The sequence below is a fragment of the Macrosteles quadrilineatus genome, unplaced genomic scaffold, assembly GCF_028750875.1.
Source record: "Macrosteles quadrilineatus isolate MER2022 unplaced genomic scaffold, UCM_ALF_1.0 Scaffold_10__1_contigs__length_6754688, whole genome shotgun sequence".
Taxonomy (NCBI): Eukaryota; Metazoa; Arthropoda; class Insecta; order Hemiptera; family Cicadellidae; genus Macrosteles; species Macrosteles quadrilineatus.
In genome coordinates this window covers 1,569,060-1,591,798 of record NW_026542603.1, presented here as the reverse complement: position 1 = coordinate 1,591,798, position 22,739 = coordinate 1,569,060, and the positions used below count along the sequence as shown (strand labels likewise).

General features: G+C 35.4%; 1 protein-coding gene across 1 annotated transcript in view; it reads left to right on the top strand.

The window, feature by feature from the left end:
* Positions 1-16,387, top strand: part of LOC129004665 (neural-cadherin-like) — a 105,983-nt gene extending 89,596 nt beyond the window's left edge. Inside the window, exons 17-26 of the mRNA XM_054433220.1 lie at positions 2,666-2,865; positions 2,973-3,109; positions 4,738-5,004; positions 6,217-6,555; positions 8,458-8,571; positions 9,717-9,900; positions 12,185-12,374; positions 13,397-13,650; positions 14,618-14,827; positions 16,212-16,387. Of these exons, the coding sequence (XP_054289195.1) occupies positions 2,666-2,865; positions 2,973-3,109; positions 4,738-5,004; positions 6,217-6,555; positions 8,458-8,571; positions 9,717-9,900; positions 12,185-12,374; positions 13,397-13,650; positions 14,618-14,827; positions 16,212-16,387 (2,071 nt within the window). The remainder of the gene's footprint in view (positions 1-2,665; positions 2,866-2,972; positions 3,110-4,737; positions 5,005-6,216; positions 6,556-8,457; positions 8,572-9,716; positions 9,901-12,184; positions 12,375-13,396; positions 13,651-14,617; positions 14,828-16,211) is intronic.
* Positions 16,388-22,739: the final 6,352 nt, after the last annotated feature.

Sequence of the window (22,739 nt, the reverse complement as noted above, 5' to 3'; positions counted from 1 at the left end):
ACAGTCTATATTTCATTCTTTTTCCATTTAAATATGAGTACTCATAAGGTTAACACGGGAAACTCCAGAGCCACTGGGGCGGAGCCCAGACATCGGAGGGTGAAATCTTTTCTTAGTGAGCGTCTACTACCCAAAAGAAAGATGCCTGCCAAGTTTCAGGTTCCTAGGTCTTATGGTTTCTGAGATTTCGTGATGAGTGAGTGAGTCAGTGGTATTTGAGATTTATATATATATAGATTATTTTACATACAATAAGTATAGGATATGTAGGAAATCAAAACACAGAAATTTGAAAAAAATATATAATAGACGTATCAAATGAAAAACTAGTGAAATAAAACAATTTAACAGAACATTTTTAGCTTAATGAGATTAATAGTAAAACTGTATATTATTTGTTTTTGTTATGAGCTAAAATATTACTCACAGGAAGACATGAGCTTTTAAAACTCTAGCCAGACCCATTAGGAGTTTGCTTTAACCATTTGCTGGTGTCAATCTTGTCCATTATAATAATTAAAACCTGCTTAACAGAGGTTTCAACTTTTAAATTAGTGAATTACTAGGGAATACAAATTTTAGAGAATACTTTACAATAACCGGATTTGAGTTGAAAGCTTCAGAGCCGTTTCGTCTATGAGATTTCGTGATGAGTGAGTGAATGAGTCAGTGGCATTTGAGCTTTATATATATATATATATATATATATATATATATATATATAGATTAATCACTACTTACCATATGTAGGTTTTTATTCTGTGTGTTGTAATTATCATATGTATTTACCATATTTTACGTTTAACAGTACAGGTTAAGATATATGTATAAAGTATTGAACGTATTTTTATTTACTTTCTGTAAAATGTTATAACACGTACAATGCTAAACAAGAAGTTACAATATTGTGTTCAAAGAGTGGGTCCTAGGAGTATCAAATCAACGCCGCACTAATGAAGACAATAAATAAAATCAAACTACACGACGTCTACGAATAAAATGTGCTAAATATCTGTTTAGCTTGCATATTTGATTTATAAAACAACCCATACTCTACAATCTAAAAAATACCAAATTAATTGTTCAATGCTGATGAGTAATCTGTTTAAATAATTGTGTTAGGCAGCTCTTAACCCAAAGAGATTATTAGCAATGCAGTCTAGCTTATATTCATAAGCATTTATGGATTGGGCGAGTATCCATTAGTATGTATGGTTACTGATAAATACCAAGGATTTTAATGGTTATTTGCCATTATGTTTTGCACTACTAATGTGTTTAAAAACGATTGTATAGACTTAGTGGTCTGCGAAGTGGCAAACTGTATCGGTCAACAGATTACTCAATGATTCGATAAATTAGAATCATTACTCAAAAATACCCTCGCCGCAGTAAACCTGCCGACTAAGCGAATTTCTATTTATCTGATTTGAGATTCAATTAGATAGATTCAAATAACATTATCCGAGTACCTAGGTTTGCTGCTACAAGGAAACTAAGAAAGTGTGGTTTTTAGTAAAATATTAGTAGCTTAGAACAAAATAAATGTTAAGATTAATCAAAGTTTGATACCAAGTTTGATCAAAATTTATCCATAAACAACCGAACTACACATTCTCCTTAAGAATAACATGGGAATTTAAAATTTACATTTTTTTAAATTTTCCCCGTTACCAATAGCCAAAAACACAAAAACACTTTGATATACTAAATAGTTTTTTTGCAAGTGCTTTAAATAGGTCTAGAGAGAAATTGGGAAACTTTGTGTTTTAGGGTCAAACATGAGAAAAGCCAATTTTAACCCCATAAAACCACCCGTAAAACCCAGTTCCCATCGTCTAAATCATGAGGGGGTCCCATCTTCCTAGGTATGAGGGGCTACAATAATCATGGTAAATTTTTAAAATTTGGCTGAAAATTAAGTTGCTCTCCCTATAATGTTTAACTATTTGAGATATTTGAAATCGGTTTGCGGCAATTTGTGATAAAAATAATTAAAGCAATGATTATTAAAAGTAATTTTGAACTGCCATTTTGTTATTAATGGTCCGATTTATATTTTCTTTATGTTAATTGTTATGTTTCGCCAAGACCGATTTCAAATATCTCAAATAGTTAAAAAGTTAAAGGGGGTGCAAATTACTTTTTAGCCACCTTGTATACACATTTGAACGAATGGTGGTTTTGGCCTCTGGGGACATCGAAATGAAAAAGTAAATCAGGCCTGGGCCTAGGTCTTACCGTGCCACCTACGGTAATAGCTACTTCCCTATAGGGAAATTTGCTAATAAAATGCAGCTTTGTAATATAAAATACAAAGTAAAATGCTTTGGTGTTTTATGTCATTTATTTATTTACAAAGCTAAAGCCAAAAAGAACCATCTCATTAAAGATGTTTTATGATTTTGTCTTATGATTTGCTCACGTTCCTAACAAGGTCTTATTTAATTACCCCCCTAACTAACGGGAATTTACAAGTGAACCTGTACACTGAAACAGCTACCGAGCGCAATTTAAGGCAACACAAGGACAAAGATAACCTTGTCTTAGACAGTAATTGAAGACAATATTCTTATCACAAAAAGTTAGAAGCAATTCTTTGTGGTACTGGAGAAGATTGAAAACCCCCTTAAGTATTTTTCCCATTGGTATATGCTGATTTCAGATGTACCTGCCCAGAGTACCACGACGGTCCACGCTGCCAGCAGTACATCAAGGGGTTCCATGATGGCTGGGCGTGGTATCCAGGTCTGCAGGTTTGTGGAAACTCACATTTGAGTCTGGAACTTCTGACTGACAAGAGCGAGGGACTGCTGCTGTATAATGGTCCTCTTGGTCCAACCAATGGCCAAAGTGTTGTGACAGGTAATAACTTATAAAACCGTTAGGTTAGTTAGTGCAAACAATAGTGGCTAAACTAAATTTGGCATTGTAGTTTTAGAGTTCAATCTTGATGGCGTTTACCTTTACAGATTTTATCTCGCTGGAGATTGTTGAAGGGTGTCCTCGCCTGTTACTCGACCTTGGTTCAGGGACTGTTAATCTGACACTTCCTACTAGGCTGGACGATGGAGAGTGGCATCGCCTTGATGTATTCTGGGATACTGAGGTAAGCACTTACATTATATTTTAGTTTCTAACTTTATTTAACTATATGTTTTTACACATAAATAAATGATTACTTGGTTATCAACGCGTAGGAATTCTCCAGATGTAAATATCAGAAATCAGCAATGGCTCTTGGCTGTGGTATAATGACGTGAATTGGTGGTTCGGATCTGTTCTTAAGCTCTCGAGTCAACTACAAAAATTAAAGGTCTCCAGGACCAGAACCACTCTGAATATGAAACCTCCCTACAGCAAACAGATTTAAATTATTTTTAAAAGGAGAAAACTTGTATTACCTCAATATTAATAAGGAATTGGGTTTTACCGTACCAATAAGCTATGTTCTGCATGTATTTATATTTATAGTGATTCCCATTTATCCAAATAAATCCATGGTTTTGGTTGGTATGACAAAAAGCGAAATGCAACTTTGTTTTAAAATACTTGTGTAAAAATAAAATAAGTGTGTATGATGGCACCTGCTTCTTTACCATCCCTCTGCCTGTGGCTGGCTCTGGACTTTGGCTTGGCCACGGGTAAACAGAGGATCAGGAGACAGGTTCCACCATACAGAGTATAGTAAATTTAACCTCTCAGGTCATATATATATATAAGGTTACATTACCTTGATCGCCAAGTGATCCATGTGTCCAAAAAATAGGATTACGCGCGTTTCGACGTCAAAGCGTCATTGTCAAATCGTACTACAAAAACTTTCTAAACCATATGGTCACGTCACGGTCTTTCCGACACACACAAAAACACATTACCGGTACAAAAATACATTTAAAAGTAGGCCTACTAACTAATTCGTGGTGAACGCGACAGATCTGCTCGCATGCCGAGACTCGACTGATGGTGCGCCGCTTCCTGGTTTATCAACTTGAACTTTGTCCTCTGCCACCTGTATCATCTAGTTGTGAGCTCTTAAGTTTTATGAAGGATTCAAACAATGCATTTGACTGGAAAACACATTTGTCATTCAACAAATTTTGAGCCTGGTTCCTTGTAGCTTTATAAATCTCATAGTTTTCCAATGCTGTTAGTCTATGTCCTTTTCTGCAAATGTGTAATGGTTTTAAATTCATATTTATATTTGTATAATTGTGGTTGCTATTGGTCAGATGGGCTGCGAAGTTTGATTTCTGTACACTGGTGGCTTTAGGCAAATGTTCTTTAAACCTCTTTTCATTTTTTGGACACATGGATCACTTGGCGATCAAGGTAATGTAACCTTATATATATATATTATCATCAGTGATTCAGTAAAACAACATACAACATGAAGCTCTCAGGTCAATTCAGGGATGTGAGCTAGCCCTACGTTTGAGCAGAAAATCTCGGTCCTCGAAGTCTCGTGTTTGAATTTCACAAGTCACTAATAGTTTTAGCACTTAACATGACCACGATCCTCTAGGCTGAACCTGAAGTAATGTGTAAAACAACGTAGGGATATCATCATGTGTCCTAAGACGTGGAAAGGATATACAAAAATATAATACTTGCTGATACTTTTTTACTCTCTTAATTAACTAGTATGTTCGTTGTTGGTATCAGTGCTATTTCCATAGCAGGTGCTGTTATATAATAGCATTCTTGACGGTTATCGTATGATTATTTGCTCTTCAGGAGGTCCGATTGCTGGCCGACCACTGTAAAGGACGCAACGCAACTTCCCCAGGTGACCGAAGTACGACCCCTTTGGACCGTGAGTGGTCTGACTGTCTTACATCCACGTATCTACCTCCCTTCAGCTCCCAGCTCAACGTTAACTCCCCCCTGCAGCTAGGAGGTTGGTATGTACAACCTTTCCAGCCTAGAGAGTACAACTGGACCCAGGGACCCGACGGAGTCAGCTTCCATGGCTGCCTTCGCAATGTTATGTTCAATGAAGAGGTTAGTATCGTTGTTTGAATAAATATAACTAGAAAATAAATTTATTTGTAAACATACTTAAACAATTTCTACATATCTAGTTCCCAGATAGTAGTCCAGCCTTTAAGCAATCCACATACTGCACGTTAAGGGCAAAACCTAATGTTAACTGTTAATGATAAATACAAAATCAACATTAAGCCCACTGTTTGTCGCAAAATGAATGAGCTAACGTTACATATATTTTTTTGTTTTTAGTCACATTAGTCTACAGTTATCGAGAGTTAGTTGAGTGCAAGGCTAATTTAAAAATATTCGTTGAGCTACGCTTACATTCATGTCATTGGACATACAACTGTTTTCGGTTAAAAGATTCTATGCGCATATACTACACTACGAACACAAATAAACATATTAAGCACAAATAAAATCCGTTAAATGCCAAAGTTTAGCCATATTGTTGCTGATTTAAATAAACACAGCCATAGAAGCCAATGGAAGGTCAAAAAATAAAAATGAATTTGCATAGCTATATTTTTAAACTTAAAACAAACATGTATTAATAGGTATTCTGGGTACGACCACGTCAGAATGCTAGGTGGAACACATACATAGCTATCTTCGAAGCTGCTGGTAGTTCTCTGACAGGCACTTACTACTAGTGTGCGCTTGTCGCCGCTATCTGCAACGAAGCCAAAACGTAAGCAACAAGTGTTCCACCTAGAATTCAGACGCTGTCGTACCCAGAAGACTTAGTACTAAGAGTTAGTGATTGTGGAAGCCTAATTTCCTATAATTATTACCCCAATTTATTAAGAGAACAAAGAATACTGTAGCGTGTGATTATCTAAATAGCCAAATATAACTTTATTAAGCCTATAATATGACACCGTTTTTATTATAAGTTCTTTGAGCAAACAATATTTTTAATTCCCCTTGGTCTCGGAAGCCTGTACATGGAACCCACTAAGCAAAGAAATCAATGAGGTGGTACAGTTCAATAGTGAACTTTATGGATAATGTTGAAGCAGCAACACCGGGACACGAACTTCAAAACATATCAGTATTGGTTTCACAGTCCATTGCGCTATCAACTCCCCAAACAACAACAACAACCTCAATATGGTCAAACTGTTCGGATAATTTTTAAACCTTAATATAAATATTTTTTTTTTTTTTTTTTTTTTTGAACTGTATTAGGTTATATATTTAACTATCAATCTAATTTTCCAGATAGTGGACCTTGCAGCCCCCGCCCTTTCCCAGGGTACGCACTCTGGCTGTTTCCTCACCCAACAGCTCTGTAGCTCTAGCTGCTCACCCTGGAGCGATTGCGAGGCATCGCTCAGCGGAGGTTCTAAATGTAGATGTAGACCAGGATACACTGGGTTGTCCTGCTCCTCGCCCACCGTCCCTGCTAACCTGTTGGACCGAGGATACATCAAGTACGCCCTCAGCTTCGAGCCTGACCCGTACTCGACAACTCTGCAACTCAGGTTCCGCACCAGAGACCCTGCAGGAGAGCTCTTTAGGCTGGTCGACCAGAGGCAGAGGGAGTACATCATCCTTGAGGTAAGATGTTTACTTCGGTAAGAAATCGAGATGGATTTTGCATTGACTTCGTTATAAGATACATACTTATCTTTTTTGTGTCGTGTGGTTTTAAGTAATAATATGAGTTATAGCTAATTTAGATAAAAAAAGGGACCTGAATATTGACTTAAGTATTTATATTCATTTTTTTGTTGTTGTAAGGTACTTTGAATTTCTCTTTTACATATTACATTTTAGGACATAAGGATTTGAAAGCTACCAGTGATGCAATTTAAAATAGATCCAATGTATAGTAGTTTAAAAGTAAGGTATTTTTAATATAAATAATGAATCATGAATAATAATGTTGTAAAATGAAATAGGTTGTTCTTGTTCTTTAGAAAGTATTTTAAAAACTACAAAGGGATATATAAATATTGCATATTCCTTTGATTTAATTATTTACCTTAACATTTCGTAAGAGAGTGATTTTTGTATTAACAACAACCACAACTTTACTTAATCCATTATATTAAGTGTTGTGGGCCGTGTATATGTTAAATAGTAATAAAATGTCCATCTGAGTAGTTGAAAGTTTGAATACCCTTTATTATTTTTATTTCATTGTTTTCGGTTGATAAAATATCCAACGTAAATCTCTTGCAGGGATTTGACCTCGTTGACAATTTGGAAATAGAAGACAATTCAGTTGCCTAGGCTACAACTCGTTGAAACAGATAAAGATAATCCTGTCGCTTCGTTTCCAAACCCACTTCCGTTCTTGATACACTGTATTACAGTTACCACCGGAGGAAAACAAGTTTATTTTCATTTGGGGCGTTTTAGCCAAAACCACAAACTTCAATGACATTTTCGATATCCCTACCAATAGATTTTACCAATGTTTGTTCTTAAACAATAATATAGCCGGTTGTGGACTTCTAAAATACGAAATATACAATTGATGAGTATTAAGTGTTTTTCATTTTAATGTGGCATAATTATATTGATAATTATTTTTATCAATCCACTAACCATCTCTTAATATTTACCAATCCTTGACATTTGTTTGCTCTGGCATAACTACTTGTTTATTGTAAGACTATTTTATATATTTATACAGTATTTAACCATTTAAATGTATTTTGCTCACAAATCCTACAAAAACAAAAATAATATTTTTGTTTTATTCAATAATTTTATTGCATTGATTTTACGTTATGGTAACCAAACCACGTAGCTTGAACATGTATTCTATGCTATATTTTACAATAATTTTATAAAATAAGGTTTTCGAGTATAGAAATAGTGCATATGTACTTAAGATTTCGTTAAAAGCACATACTGTTACATGCACACACAAATAAAATCATAGACTTTTCCACATTTTTATGACATTTAAACCAATTTTGAATTCAAATAACATATATTTTTTAGTTCATATTTTTAACCTAACACAATTAATTGGCTAATTCGTATCTTAGTTGCTTATATTACAATTTTAAATATTTCATTATGGTAATTTAAAGTTAATCCGTTTATGTTGGAAGATTCATAACGTGTTTTAGTTTTTAATACATATAAATTATACACAAGAGCACAAGAGGAAATTACATGAGAAAAGCTTACAGTTTAATACATTTATATACTGTACTGTAAAACAATAATATATATTGTATACATATTGATAACAATATTGATTAACACATATTGATTTACCTGGGGCACTTGTTTCCGTGATTTCGTTAATATTTCTCTTTTCAAATAACAGAATTATATTATCTATTTTGGTATTTCATAAACTTTATTGAAATCATCAAATGTGTTTTAAGCATCTATGTTAATGAAATTTTCTAATCTATTTGTTCGTAAGATCGTTAAGGTTGAACAAATTTTGTACATTTCCTATAATTGTTATCCTATTGTGCCTTTGTTTTCCAGATAAACAAGAGAATCATTCAAGCAAGGATGAACCTCAATAGCATGAAGCCCAAGGAAATAATTATTTCACTGTCGCATGTTAACGTGTCTGACGGTAGATGGCATGTGGTTAAGGTAAATTCATCTAAACTATTATACAGGGCGTATCGGAAGCAAAAACAAATAATAAGTTTAAAATTGCGTTTACCTTATGTGTAAAAAAATAAAACTAAATATAATATAATATAATATGTTTAAACTTTTTTAACAAGATATCCACCAGTATTTTTTTTATATTTAATAACTTTGATTTCAAACTATCAAAATATATGTTTGCAACACTATAGCACTATATGTATATTAATTTAAATAGCAATAATGGAAAAACAATTTCATTTAGGACTCTGAATTTAGCATTATAGTCACCAAAATCAAAAATACCGTATAACAAATATTTGGAATATCACGATTTTTGTTCAAAATAAGGAAAGATAAGGGTAAGCTATTTAGGGTGTGCTTAGTATTTTTATTATTTTACAACTACATATTATTGTGACATTTCAGGTATTTATAGTTTGTAGGAAACGTTAAGTGAAAAATAAAAGTGTACTTTACAATAGTCCAATTTCTACAAAATCAACTTTTTTGTAATAATTAAAGTAATAAAAAATTAAAGCAACCATAGTTTTGTAACAAATAAAATGTTTTAATGATTTTGTTTTGGCAATAGTACATCGATATTATATTATATACCAAATTCCATAAAGATATTTTTATAAGTTTTAAATGTTTAAGCTTTGAAAACAAAAACAAAATGGCAAATATCACGATATAAGAGTGTAAAAAAAATATGCATTATGCATAATATTAGTTTTATTTTTACTCATAAAAACCTATTCCAAAATGTTTTGTACTTATTTACTTGGACAACTAGTGTTCCAATTGTTTTAAAAAATTAATGTGTTTACCTTTTCAGGCTAACATCATGAAAAAATATTTTCAAACCCCTATTAGAAAACTGTGGGTATCACAGGTTACTTTGGGTGGGACTGAGCCTTTAATGGAGGCCCAAGATAGATTAAGATCTAAACGATCTAACAGATTATATTAGATTACACATGATGTCTTACCTGGCTTTAATTTTTTCTCATACTTTTCAAACATATAGTTGTTGGTTTATAGGTGGGGTAATAGCTACTGATACACTTTAAATACTGCAGATAGATCACTTTACTAAGTGCATACATGGTTTAATATTAATTCAGCATTTGTTGTGTTAGATGGTACGTCACGGGTCTTCCATCTCTCTCCGGCTCGATGGAGGAGAAGGTAGAAATATCAACGAGAGCTTTGTGTTTACTGGGCATCAGCTGATAACTGTTGATAAGCAAGAGGGTGTTTATGCGGGAGGACCACCGGAGCATATGGCGGGGAAAAATGTCGTCTTAGCCTATCTCAGTGAAGGTAGTATATTTGTTGTTTTAAATTTTCTATTGGTTTCCGTTTCTATAAATTATTTCGGTACTTTCCTGTTAAAGGGAACATTCATTATTATCGATGATTTATTTTCGATATATCGATAGTTTTGTTTTCCATCCGATATATTGATAGTAAAAAATTGGAACTTTTCAGCTGACAAGTACGATATAGGATACAGTAAATAAATATTGTTCAGTATCAACAAACAATTTAAAAAATTATTACATTGAAATGAAACTGTTCTAAACCAACCTAACCAACCAAACTTGCTGTAACATTTCAAAAATCCGTTTGATAGGCTATTCCCCATATGCCTTTTCTGTTATCAAATGGAATTTTGAAACGGTAACTTAGCCTATACAGCAAGTTTGGTTAGTTATGTTAGGTTAGTTTAGAATAGTTTCATGTCCTAATCCACTATATAGGCTATTATTTTTGCCTAAACAAGGTTAGTTCTTAATTTGTAATTTAAATGCGTTTGAAGATATAAAAACAGAAGGAATACCAATCGTGAAGTAAAACCCAAAAAACGATATATCGAAAATAAATCATCGATAATAATGAATGTTCCCTTTAACAGGAAAGTACCGTTTAAAGATTATCTTTTTAACCACCCCAGTATTTACCTCACGTTCCTTTGCATATTTCACGGACTTGATTTGAATTATCAATGAATTAACAAAAGAATTTTCTTTTGAACAAAATAAATACGTTCTGTAAGTGGTTTAAGGGCTAATTTGGGGTTGTAAAATGTATTAAATTAATAATTGTATTGCGAGTGTTTTATTTATGTGTGTTGCCGATAGGAATTACATTTGCAAAAACATATTTATAGGGTTAATTTCATTAAATCTAAAACACTTTCCAATTTTTCACCTATTTCCTCTTTGATTATATTATCAACAACACTACAATTATAAAAAATAAATCAAGTTTTGTTTTACTAAATTGAACAAATAAAACTGCTCAGTCAAACAGTTTAGCTTTTTTTATCCATGTTTTTTACCAAACTGTTAAAAGACTTATAGTAGATCTAAAATCTTAAACAAAAAAAAACCCATTGTTATGTCTTTTAATACATGCACAACTTTATGTTATAAATTTGAAGTGAATTGTTACTAATGCTGGCATTCTGATACACAGTATCTTTTTATACCCACCATGAATAGTTAAACTGCAAATTACAATTTAAAGCTCTACTTTAAAGCTCTAACTCAGAACACTGTCAAGTTTAGAAATAATAATCATTTTTCTGTGAAAGAAAAGTTTGAAATGAGGAATATAAAAGTGCTTTTATTCCATATTTAAGAATTCCATATTTAATTATTATATTATGAATATGCGTAGTGATATTCTATTATTGTTATTTGATTAAGGATACGTTATGATACTAATTAGTTTGATAAACTTTGTCTAGGCTACCTACAGTAGACACTAATTCAAATTTGTATTGAATTTAAATATGATAAAAATACCAAACGTTCTAATCGTCTACATGTAGACTTGCCATACAATAAAGTGGCTAGCATATTACCCATGATATAATATAATAAATATTAATTTTTTTAATGATTATAACGACACGATCTGTACTATGATGAAATACAGGCATTATTTCTCTTAAAAGGAGAGATTGTTGAAGGATTCCTTGAAATTCACGTGAAAACTTCATGTAAAAACATTTGACAATGAAAGAATGAATAAATCTTTATTCCAAAAGCATAATATAAAAAAGGACAGAACGTATACGTTGAAAAAATACTAAAATGTGACAGTAATAAAAAAAGTATTATATTTAAAACGTCAAATTAGTTTTATAAAATGTATTACAAAGTTAAAAACCATTTTTGTATTTACTTTTGTTACTTATTCGAAATATATATTTTTTAAATTTATAAGAGCTTTTATTCAGCCCTGGGCAGTACCATGAGCATAGGATACATCCAAAAGTATCATTTAGGGTTGTTGTAAACTTTTTTTATGAAAAATTTGATCAAAAGAGAATTAAACATAGAAGTAGGACCTTAGGTAAAAATCCCTAAAAAAAGTAAAAACCATTTAGGTTCGCTTCCTCGTTTGTAAAATTTACTTTTTAATAATCTATCTTAGTTACAAATGGCTATTGCCTGATGGCCATTTGTTAATATGAAGTCAATTCCAAATGTATTTAACTTAACCAACAAAACTAGTTTCCAATTCGTCCTAGTTGTCTAAGGAGTTCTGTATACTCCATTATCTTGCTTGTTTAACAACCTTCCTACTCTACCAGGTTGTCTGGATGATGTTCGACTAGATGGTCACCCCCTCCCACTACCTCCCTCTACCAACGGGTCCCAGTGGGCCCAGGTGGCCGCCTCCCAAGGTCTAGAGGCTCACTGTCACTCCAGGAACGTCTGTGTAGACGTCAAATGTCCTGACACGTACCTGTGCCGAGATACATGGAACGATTATGTCTGCGAGTGAGTTTTAAATATCACCCAAATCGAAATGTTTAATCAGTTTGCGTTGTGTCCTCTAGGTATAAGATGACATAATTTGCGAGAAAGAAATAAATTTTACCAGATATACAACTACTTATCTTTACAGGTTTTTTTTGTCCAGAAAGCTTATTCAAATGTTTGAAATCTGAAATGCAAGATTTTTGGTGTGTTTAATACAAGGATAAACAGTAATTTATGTGAATATACATCTTAGTTAGTTACGCTTTCCTTAATGGCAAGCCCCATACCGGCAAACCTCATTATGTAACAGAAAGCTAACTAATAACGTATTAGGATTTCAGCACGAGCGTTTAGTATAAAACAGAAGAGAATGCAGAGTTAATATAATTATTGTATGGTTTCACCATTAAATTTATCTAATTTCTTTCCCTTAAATATATTCCATCAAGAATAGTATGTATAATTTATTTGCCTATTATATGTATTTTTAACAACGCAGAGGATACGCGTCCGGTAACAGGACGTGAATTAGGCGTCCGGCAGTTACTGTCATAACCTAACCTAACCAACCAAACTTGTTGATAATGAAAAAAATCAAATGAAGGTCCAATTCTCTTCATAACATAAAATTATAAATGCCAACAATTCTAACAAAAGATGTACAGTTAAGAATAAATTACATTCAAAGCAAAATCTGTGACAAAAAGTTAAAGAAACCGATGGGTTTCGAACCAGGGACCTCTTGGATATCAGCCGAGCACTCTATCCACTACACCACGAACAACGCTAGCCGAACATCGTATCGTTGTGGTAATGGCGTTCCGGGACCCCACAACCCGGTGACGTCACTACCGGACGCCTAATCCACGTCTGGTTACCGGACGCGTATCCTCTGTGTTTTAACAAATTTAAAATGCCCTTCACTAAATCTTGACCTATTGAGGAAAAATATCGAAGACATTTTTGAAGTAATTATTTAATCAAAGACCTTATCGAGTCATTGACTTTTATAAAAACAAAATGTTTCTCCACTTACATAGGTGCGGCGAGGGCAAGACAGTTTCCCTGGACGGCAGGATCTGTGAAGACATAGATGAGTGCCTAGGTTCTCCATGTCTCAATGGAGGTGTCTGTGTGAACCAAGACACTGGGACGAGGTCCTCCTTGGGGTATCGCTGTGACTGTCCAGACGGCTTCTGGGGTCAGAAGTGTGAACTGCTGCAGGAGAGACAGTCCATGAGGATTGGACTTGGAGCCCTATTTACAATTGTTGGCTGTGTTCTTTTTATACTAGGTAAGCGGCTTCTTGAGTAACACTGAACAGGCCTAAAAATGCCAGATTTTCAACATTAGGTCTAATTTATATAAATGCTGCTCTTATTAAGTACTATGCATGGAACCAAGACTTGTTTACTTATACCACCATCATAAGTAAATTAACGAAACAAACACAATATATATAGCAACATTTCCAAAGCCGTTTTATCTACTATGTAATATAAGTTTTCGTCATATGCCTGAAAATAAAAATAAGTGTTGTCATTTTAAAGTAGTTATCAAGTACAGTACAATATATGAAATAATTATTGTAATCTATGAGCTTATTTGTTTTTTGCGTGAATATAGTTAGACTAATTGTCTGGATTTATTATTGATAGTACTGACGCCAGTGGTATACCAAAGCATAATTTTCAAGTTACACTGGCTTCTGGTTTGTCAGAACTAAGATGTAACTGTCTTGTATTATAATTAAACTACAGCCTTTTCTTGACATAGAAATTGTAGCATATTTAAGGAACCATTACCAACCATTAACAACCATTATTAACCATTAACCATTCACAATACTTCACGCTGATATCATTAAAAGCTATACATTATGAGTTATACGGAAAAATTTGGAGTAAAGAATATACCGTTCTATTAAAAAGAAAAATATAAGAGTTGTAATATTAAATACTGATCGATCAGATGCTAACTGGGCACGAGATAGGGTGACGGTTTAAAGTAGTACCTTGCATATGTTAAGCACCTGTGACCTAAACATTTATTTACTGTTGATTATTAAAAACAGAATTTTAATCAAACAAGGTTCCACTATCATCCACTGTTGGAAGGAGTCTTTAATTATAGTCTGATTATAGCCAATTACATCCTGTCAAAAATTCTTGGACCGCTTGTCATATTTCTCTGCGACGTTCTTCTGTGTTACCACATTCAATTTGCTTCTTATTTTAACTACAACACTTGTTTTTTTCCAGTTCTAATAGCTTTATTCGTGGCGTACACACGACGCCGAGATGCCACTTCCATCAAGAAGACCTCTGATGATGACGTCAGAGAGAATATCATCAGTTACAATGATGAGGGTGGAGGACAAGACGACCTCAACGCTTTCGATCTTCTCCCGCTCAACTCGTCCACACCCGGCAATGCGGCAATGGTCAGGACGAGCAACAAAAAACTTCAAGGTAAGGAATCAACCACAGTCAGTAAACATAAGTTTCCCCTTGAAATGTAACATTACAAGAGAATATGTAAATTATTCCTAACCAACGAAGGTTTCACACTGGTTTCTTATGAACCTTATAAAAATCATTTCTACGGTAAATAATCGTTAAAAAACATAGATTTTCCTAAGAATAAACCCCCCAAGCTTGATTGGTTAACAACCTAAATTGTTATGGGTATTTTTTGACATTTTTTCTTCAAAAAATGATGTACGAATAATATGTAAGGTTACGTACCTTTTGGTCCCTCATCAGTCTTTTAATTCCGTCGTGTCTACTGTGCAACCTGCGTCTGTCTGTCGTTCTATTAAATGTGACTGGCCTACCTCAATGTTTTTATTTTAAAACTGTTAAAACTGTTTAAAACTGGACATAGAGGGGTATAAATTGTATTGTACGACTCGGGGAAAAAATAAAAATGATGGGGTCATGATGTATGTGAGTGAGAGAGTGAATGTGTGTGAATGCAAGGAACTGGAGCTGGGCGATGTGCACGGACTGGCCTTGGACTTTGTCCATCAAGGAACTAGATGTAACGTTCTGACTGTGTACCGTACACATGACAGTGACTTGGACAACTTTACTAACGCTCTTAGACATTACTATGAGAACAAAAATGACTGTAACACATACGTCTTCATGGGTGACACTAACGCTAACTTAATAGAAACTGACTACAAAACTGAACGCTTCGAACACGGTTTTATATGTGGCATAAATACACCTACTAGAGTAGTAGGAAATAGTCAAAGAAATATTGACCACATATTTGTAAACCACAATGATTACACTGCCTTACAAACTGCTGTGGTGAGGACAGACATAACTGATCACTACAGTATCTGCCTACAAATAAGTCACAACCCCTACACTAAGGACACGTCACACAACACAAACACGTACATTGACAAAACATCTTTGAACTTAAACATTAAAGAGTGTGATTGGTCAGACGTCTCACATACGAATGACGTTAACACATATACAGACATTCTTTTTGACAAAATTAAAGATTGTGTAAATAAATCCACCAAACAAAGACCTGTTCTCAAACCGAGGCTGAGGCCACTCAAACCATGGATCACGCATGACTTGGTACGAAAAATAAGGGATAGGGACAAATTGAGCAAGTTAGTTAGGAGACAACCTTTTAATATGGAATTGATTTCAAAATTTCAAAGAATCAAAAATGAGTTAAATCAAGATACAAAACTAGCTAAATACAATTATTTTAGGGAAAAACTTTCAAATTCAAAAAACAATCCAAAAACGTTCTGGAGTACATTAAACGAACTAGCTGGTAGAGGTAATAGAAAGGACATTTTCCCGCTTACACAATTTTCAGGAAACAGACTGAATGTTGACAACGACTGTAGATTACAGGTAGCCGACGAATTTAATGAGTACTTCGCCAACGTTGGTCCCAACTTGGCAGCAAGTATAGATTCGGGCGGTTTGCCTGTGGTCGATGACACTGACCACGCTGTTGACTCCATAACTCACACTTCACACTGTAACTGAACAGGAACTCTACACCTACGTCACTAGACTGCGAGGTGGCTCAGCTCCAGGGTATGATTGTGTATCAGCTGAACTACTCAAAGACAACTGGGAGACACTTAGACAACCACTGCTACATATAACTAACAAGAGCATCCAAAGTGGTATTTTCCCCAACGCCTACAAAATTGCCAAGGTTGTTCCCCTCTTCAAGTCCGGTGACGTCACCAATATCTCAAATTTTAGGCCAATTTCTTTGCTAAGTGTGTTCACTAAGATTTTAGAAAAAGTTATCAAAGATCAAGTTTTGCATTACCTTAACCAGCACGATATTTTAACTCACCACCCGTTTGGTTTTAGAAAATCAAAAAACATCACAGATGCATTGTTCGAAGTTAATAAAGATATAAATTTGGCCATCAGTAAAGGTAGGCGTGTTGTTCTGGTATTTTTTGACTTGGCCAAGGCTTTCGACTCAGTTGATAGATCGCTCCTTTTAAAAAAATTAGAACTGATAGGTGTTCAAGGTGTAGCTCTGCAATGGTTCCGATCTTATTTTGATAATAGAAAGCAGTTTGTAAATATTAATGGAATCAATGGAAATCTTGGTAATGTAGACTTTGGGGTGGTCCAAGGTAGCACGTTAGGGCCTTCAAAATTCTTAATTTACATTAACAATCTTGTAAAATTAAATATTAAAGGTGATTTTTACCTTTTTGCTGACGACACCTTAGTTTTATTCCAAGGCGAAACTTGGGACTCAGCTTTTGCCAATGCCGAAAGAGGCGTGTCAAAAATTAAAAAAATGGTTTGATCAGAATGTGTTAACGCTCAATGTCATTAAAACAAAATTTATTCCAATCTCCTTAAAAGCTCGAGGGGACACACTTCGCAACGAAATCAAAATTAATTCATGTGGTCTTGAAATCGGAAACAATTGTGCCTGCCCGGTAATAAATCGAGTTCAAAATTATAAATATCTTGGAGTTGTGTTTGATTCAAAATTGTCATGGGCAGATCACGTGTCATACTTAAACAAAAAGCTAAGAAAACTAATTTTTGCTTTTCGCCAACTTCACCATTTCCTTGAAATAGATGAAATTAAAAATGCATATTTTGCTTATGTACAGTCACTACTTGAGGGGGGGATAATTGCCTGGGGCTGTGCTTACAGCAATATTCTACAACCTCTTGTTTTGACACAAAAGGCAATCATAAAAGCGGCACTGGGCAAGGGTAGGCAATACTCGTCGGATGCTCTGTTCACCGAAATGAATGTACTTGATTTAACGCAAATATACATCAGAACAGTTTCGATGTTTATTTTCAAACATCATGAGTCACTCTTTGATCGTCCACAACATGACCATAATACTCGACACGCACTAGGCCAAGGCATACGCTTACCAAGACTTACAAAGACATTTTCTACAACAAATTGCTATTACGTTGCACACATCATTTACCCTAACCTTCCACTAGACTTACGAGACTATGACAGACACTCAATTACAACGTACAAAAAACACATTGTTCACTGGCTAAAACTCATTGGGAGGGATGGAGCTAATAGATTATTAGTTTCCATATACAGACAATAGGTGACAGCTGATACAGCGTGTGTTTGTGTTGCACGCGTGTCTGAGTTTGTATGGGTGCATGAACGAGGTCCTGATGCCAGCCATACAAGCACGAACGAGGTCTCACCACACAAACGAGGTCTCGCACTCGGGACCTCGGTTGTATCTGGCATGATTTTCGTTAAATATGGACCTAAAATATGTATATTTCGATGTTTTTTTCCAAATCGGGGAGGGACCTCAATAGTGACAATTTAACTACAGAGTGTGTCGGAGTGCTTGTGGTAGTTCAGAGTGCGCCGTCCAGATCGCTCTGAAACTCGCGCAAGCACTCATTTTACAGCTACGCTAATGAATGTCATTACCGAGGTCCTGCGACCGTGCACGGCGAGACTAGCGACTCTGCTGCGATAGAGGCATATCCGTCCGTCATATAAGTTATTATTCCTATGTTAACTGGTTTATCTTCTTTTTTATGAATATAATGCGGCTTCATTGGCGACGAATATTGCAAATGACTGGAAATGAATGAAATTAGCAATGCTGCATTTCCAAAAAGCAAATACAGTAAATTGTTAGGCTACGTAATCCGTTAATAGTGACATTTACATGCATTGTTGTTAATCAACGTATCTTAGGGGGAATGAGGATATCTAGTTCAAATGGAACACGAACTTCATAACACCTTTATGGCATGTTATGAAGTACTTTTTGGGCATAACCGCCACTTGGTGTACATCCCCAAAATGGTGGATTTCGGGGGAAACTCAAAAATTTTAAATTATAAGCCCCATCGAGTGACCCCTCATTTTGAAGGTCCTGGTAAAAGAAAACTAACAACGCAAAGTAGAGGTTTCTATCTCAATACAGGAATCAGAAAAAACATAAATAAAACATACTGAAATAACTGAAATAACAATTTTATATTCAATTGGCTGCCATATTTTACTGTGTTTAGATAGAGACCTCTAATTTGTGTTTTTAGTTTTATTTTATTATGACCTTCAAAATGAAGGGTCACTCGATGTGGCTTAACATTTAAAAATTTTGAGTTTCCCCTAAAATCCCCCATTTTGGGTTTGGGAACCAAGTGGCTATTAGGCTTAAAAAGTACTTCATAACATGCCAAAAAGTTGTGTAGAGTTTAGTTTTCCCATTGTGAGCCGTTACAAAATTTACAGGGGGTCTCCAGACTTGGAAAGCTGTAAGTTAAATTTAATTTTTTGAGAATTTGAATTGGCTGTAATTTTTTACTGGATTAAATAGAGACATTTAATTTGCGTTGTTCGTTTTCTTTTACCAGGACCTTCAAAATGAGGGGTCACTCGATGGGTCTTTGTATTTGAATTTTTTTAGTTTCCCCCTCAATCCCCCATTTTGGGGATGTACATCAAGTGGTGGTTGTGCCCAAAAAGTACTTCATAACATGCCATAAAGGTGTGCCGAGTTTAGTTTTTCTAGTATTCATTATTCATTATTCATTCATTATTCATTAGCCTTCGTCGTTGACCCTCTGATGAGGGAATAGACTGCGTCGTTGTTTAATACGAAAAAAAAGACACAAAAACAAAGACTACACGCACATATAAAATAAAACTTATTTAACATGGCGGGCAGGCAGTAGGCGGTACAAAAAATTAATTGTCCCGCTCCAAATTGTCCTTAAAGAATTCCTCTACTTTGTAGTATGGTCTATTGATCATCAAGTCTTTCACAGCACTCTTGAACTTCCGGTCGTCCAGACATCGAATGCTGGAAGGGAGTCTGTTGAAGAACTTGATGGCTGACGTAGGGAAGGAATTGAGCGTCCTGCTCAATCTCGCACGGGGAACATCAAGATCCTGCCTAGCTCTGGTATTATGGGCGTGGATGTGGCTTCTGGTGTTGAGAAGAGGAACACTGCATTTGATTTCAACCAGGCAGGCGTAGATGTAGTGGCTGCAGACGGTTAGAATTCCAAGTCTCTTGAATATCGGTTTGCAGTGTTCTCTAAAAGGGCTCCTTGAGATTATACGGACTGCCGCTTTTTGAAGCTTTAAGACTTCCTCCACTTCCGACGCATGACCCCAAAGGTGTAGTCCATACGCAATGTGCGAATGAAACAGGGCATGGTATACCATGAGCAGGTACTGCTCCGTGACACATTTCCGGAGGCGCCTGAGGAGACAGTTGACTCTCGCAAGCCGTGTGGCAACATGGGCAGCATGGTCATTCCAGTCGAGTCGGCTGTCCAGCTGGAAACCGAGAAGTTTTACTACAGCCATGTCGTCCGAGGAGTCTCTTGAGAGGGTACAAAGGAGTCTCTGGGTTTTGTCTCCATTCAGTTGCAGCTTATTCATCTGGAACCATGCTTTTGCTTCTTGGACCTGGATTATGGCTAAATCCCTAGTGTGGTGTAGGTTTGGCCCTTTAGTGAGAAGCGTGGTATCATCCGCAAATAGTATAGAGCTGCTGGTCTCGTCGATGTCGTTGATGAGGACCAGGAATAGAAGAGGGCCCAGCACAGATCCTTGGGGAACCCCCTGGTTCACCTCCAGTTCTAGAGAGCTTGCGCCTTCGAGTATTACCCTCTGGGTTCTGTTGGCTAGGTAGTTCTTGAAGGTGGAGAGAACCACACTACCAACGCCATATCTGCTGAGTTTTTTGAGCAGGATATCATGGGATACACAGTCAAAGGCTCTGCTGAGGTCACAGAGTGTTAGCATTACCGACTCCCCAGCTTCAAAGGCCTCGCCAACCTCTCTTGCAATCCTGGCAATCGCAGACGAAGTAGATCTCCCTGCGCGGAAACCGTGCTGTGAGTCTGAAAACAGCTGGTGTGTTTCAAAGTATGTATACAACTGATTCTTCATCACCGTCTCTATCACCTTACTAATCACAGGTAGTATCGAGATAGGTCTGTAACTCGAGATACTGGCATGATCACCTTTTTTGTATATTGGCTCTCTTTAGCTTGTCCGGAAAAACACCTGTCAACAAGCACCTGTTGATAACTGTAGTCAGGGGGGCAGAGATGTCATCAGCTACATCCTTCAGTAATTGGGATGACCAGCCAAAACAGTCACATGCTCTGGAACTTTTGAGTCCAGAGATTAGAGCCCGTATCTGCTTTTCTGAGATGGGATTCCATCTGTCAAGGGAACAGTGGAGCTCTTCCACACGCCTAAAGTATGGGCCGTTAAAAAAAAATAACAGGGGTTCTCCACACTTTTTACTAACCCTGGGGGTCTATTGCATTCACTCCAAGATCATTCACTCCAAAAATTATTTTTACAATTTATTTTCCTGTTCGTTCACTCCAATGTTCATTCGATCCAAAGGGTACAGTCAGTTCCAGAAGTAGACGGGCCTGTGCAAAATACAAATTTTAAAGTGTACTGTACATTGGATCGAATGCACATTGGAGTGAACGAGCAGTATTATTGAAATATGCAATCATAGTAAACTGTTGCATTCACTCCAAGATCGTTCGCTCCAAAAGTGATGGATGTTGCGTTCCCCAATCTGCAGGCTCGCGGCGCATTTACTGTCTGATAGTGGAATCAGACTGACGTATACAAAAATGAAACGAATCTTGACCGAAGAAAAAATCATCAGCGGTACGTTCAAAGGATATATAATCTTAATCCAATCCAAAGAATACCGATGATTTAATCTGAACCACCCTTGGAATTAAAGTGACTACAATTTCCTTTGGTTCTTGTTTTTTAAATTACGATTAATAAGGCACAATGGCATCTCTGAGTATCACAGGTTTAATTTTAGGAAATGTATGATTTTCACACAAAGTACAAATAATAACACATTTAATTATTGTCAATTGGTATCCCTATTGTTGTTATTTATCATAATAAAAAGATTATCATTTAAATTAATAGTAGTTAAGTGCAGCAACGCGCGCTGGGTAACTGCTACTACAGTTTTAATATTAACAACTATTTTAGAATAAGATAGTGTAACATAACCATATACTCATAATGTAAACAACTCTTTTCTTTACTGTACTTTTCTTTATTGTATGATGGCAATATCTATATTCTTGGAAATATAGATGCTATCTATTTGCATTACAAAACTACGCAATTATTTATGGTAAGTAATGCACAATGTGCTACTGGAAAATAGGTCGACAATGAAAGGTGCACTTATCTTTACTAGCACTAATTTTGAGATTATGGCCTTAGTTTGTAAATGCACAATGTTAAAATAGGCTCAAAATAAAGTTATAAAAAGTTCTCATAACTGTAGAATTGATCAATATTTTCAAAAACGGATTGCAACATCGTGTTAAGGGTAGGTAAGGATGTTGTTTGGAACGGTGGGTCACAACCCTACCTTTTCATTTGATAAAATAACTTTGTATCCAATATGGCGGATCCAAGATGGCGACCAAAAATTTTAACCCAGTCAAAATGAAGTACTTACTACTCTACAATGATCTGACGTGGTCCGGAGTTGATATCTTTAGAAATGTAGAAAAAGTTGGGGGGAACTCATTTAAAACTCGCCCTGTATAAAACCAGGGATAACGCTACCTATAATAATTAAGACTTTTGTTACGTTATAGAATGTGGATTATTTTACTGTGAAACTTTTCAAATTTGTGTATTTTTAACGTTTAACATGAAATAACCACAGTGACTAAAGGCCTAATTAACGGTTGAAGATTAAATGGAAAACTTCTGCTTTGTTTTTATTTCAAAACATATGTTCTAGATTTATTCTACACTTTCTTTATTTTAAATTTAAGACTAGGTGAACCCGTGCGAATTCGCACGAATAATAAATTAGGA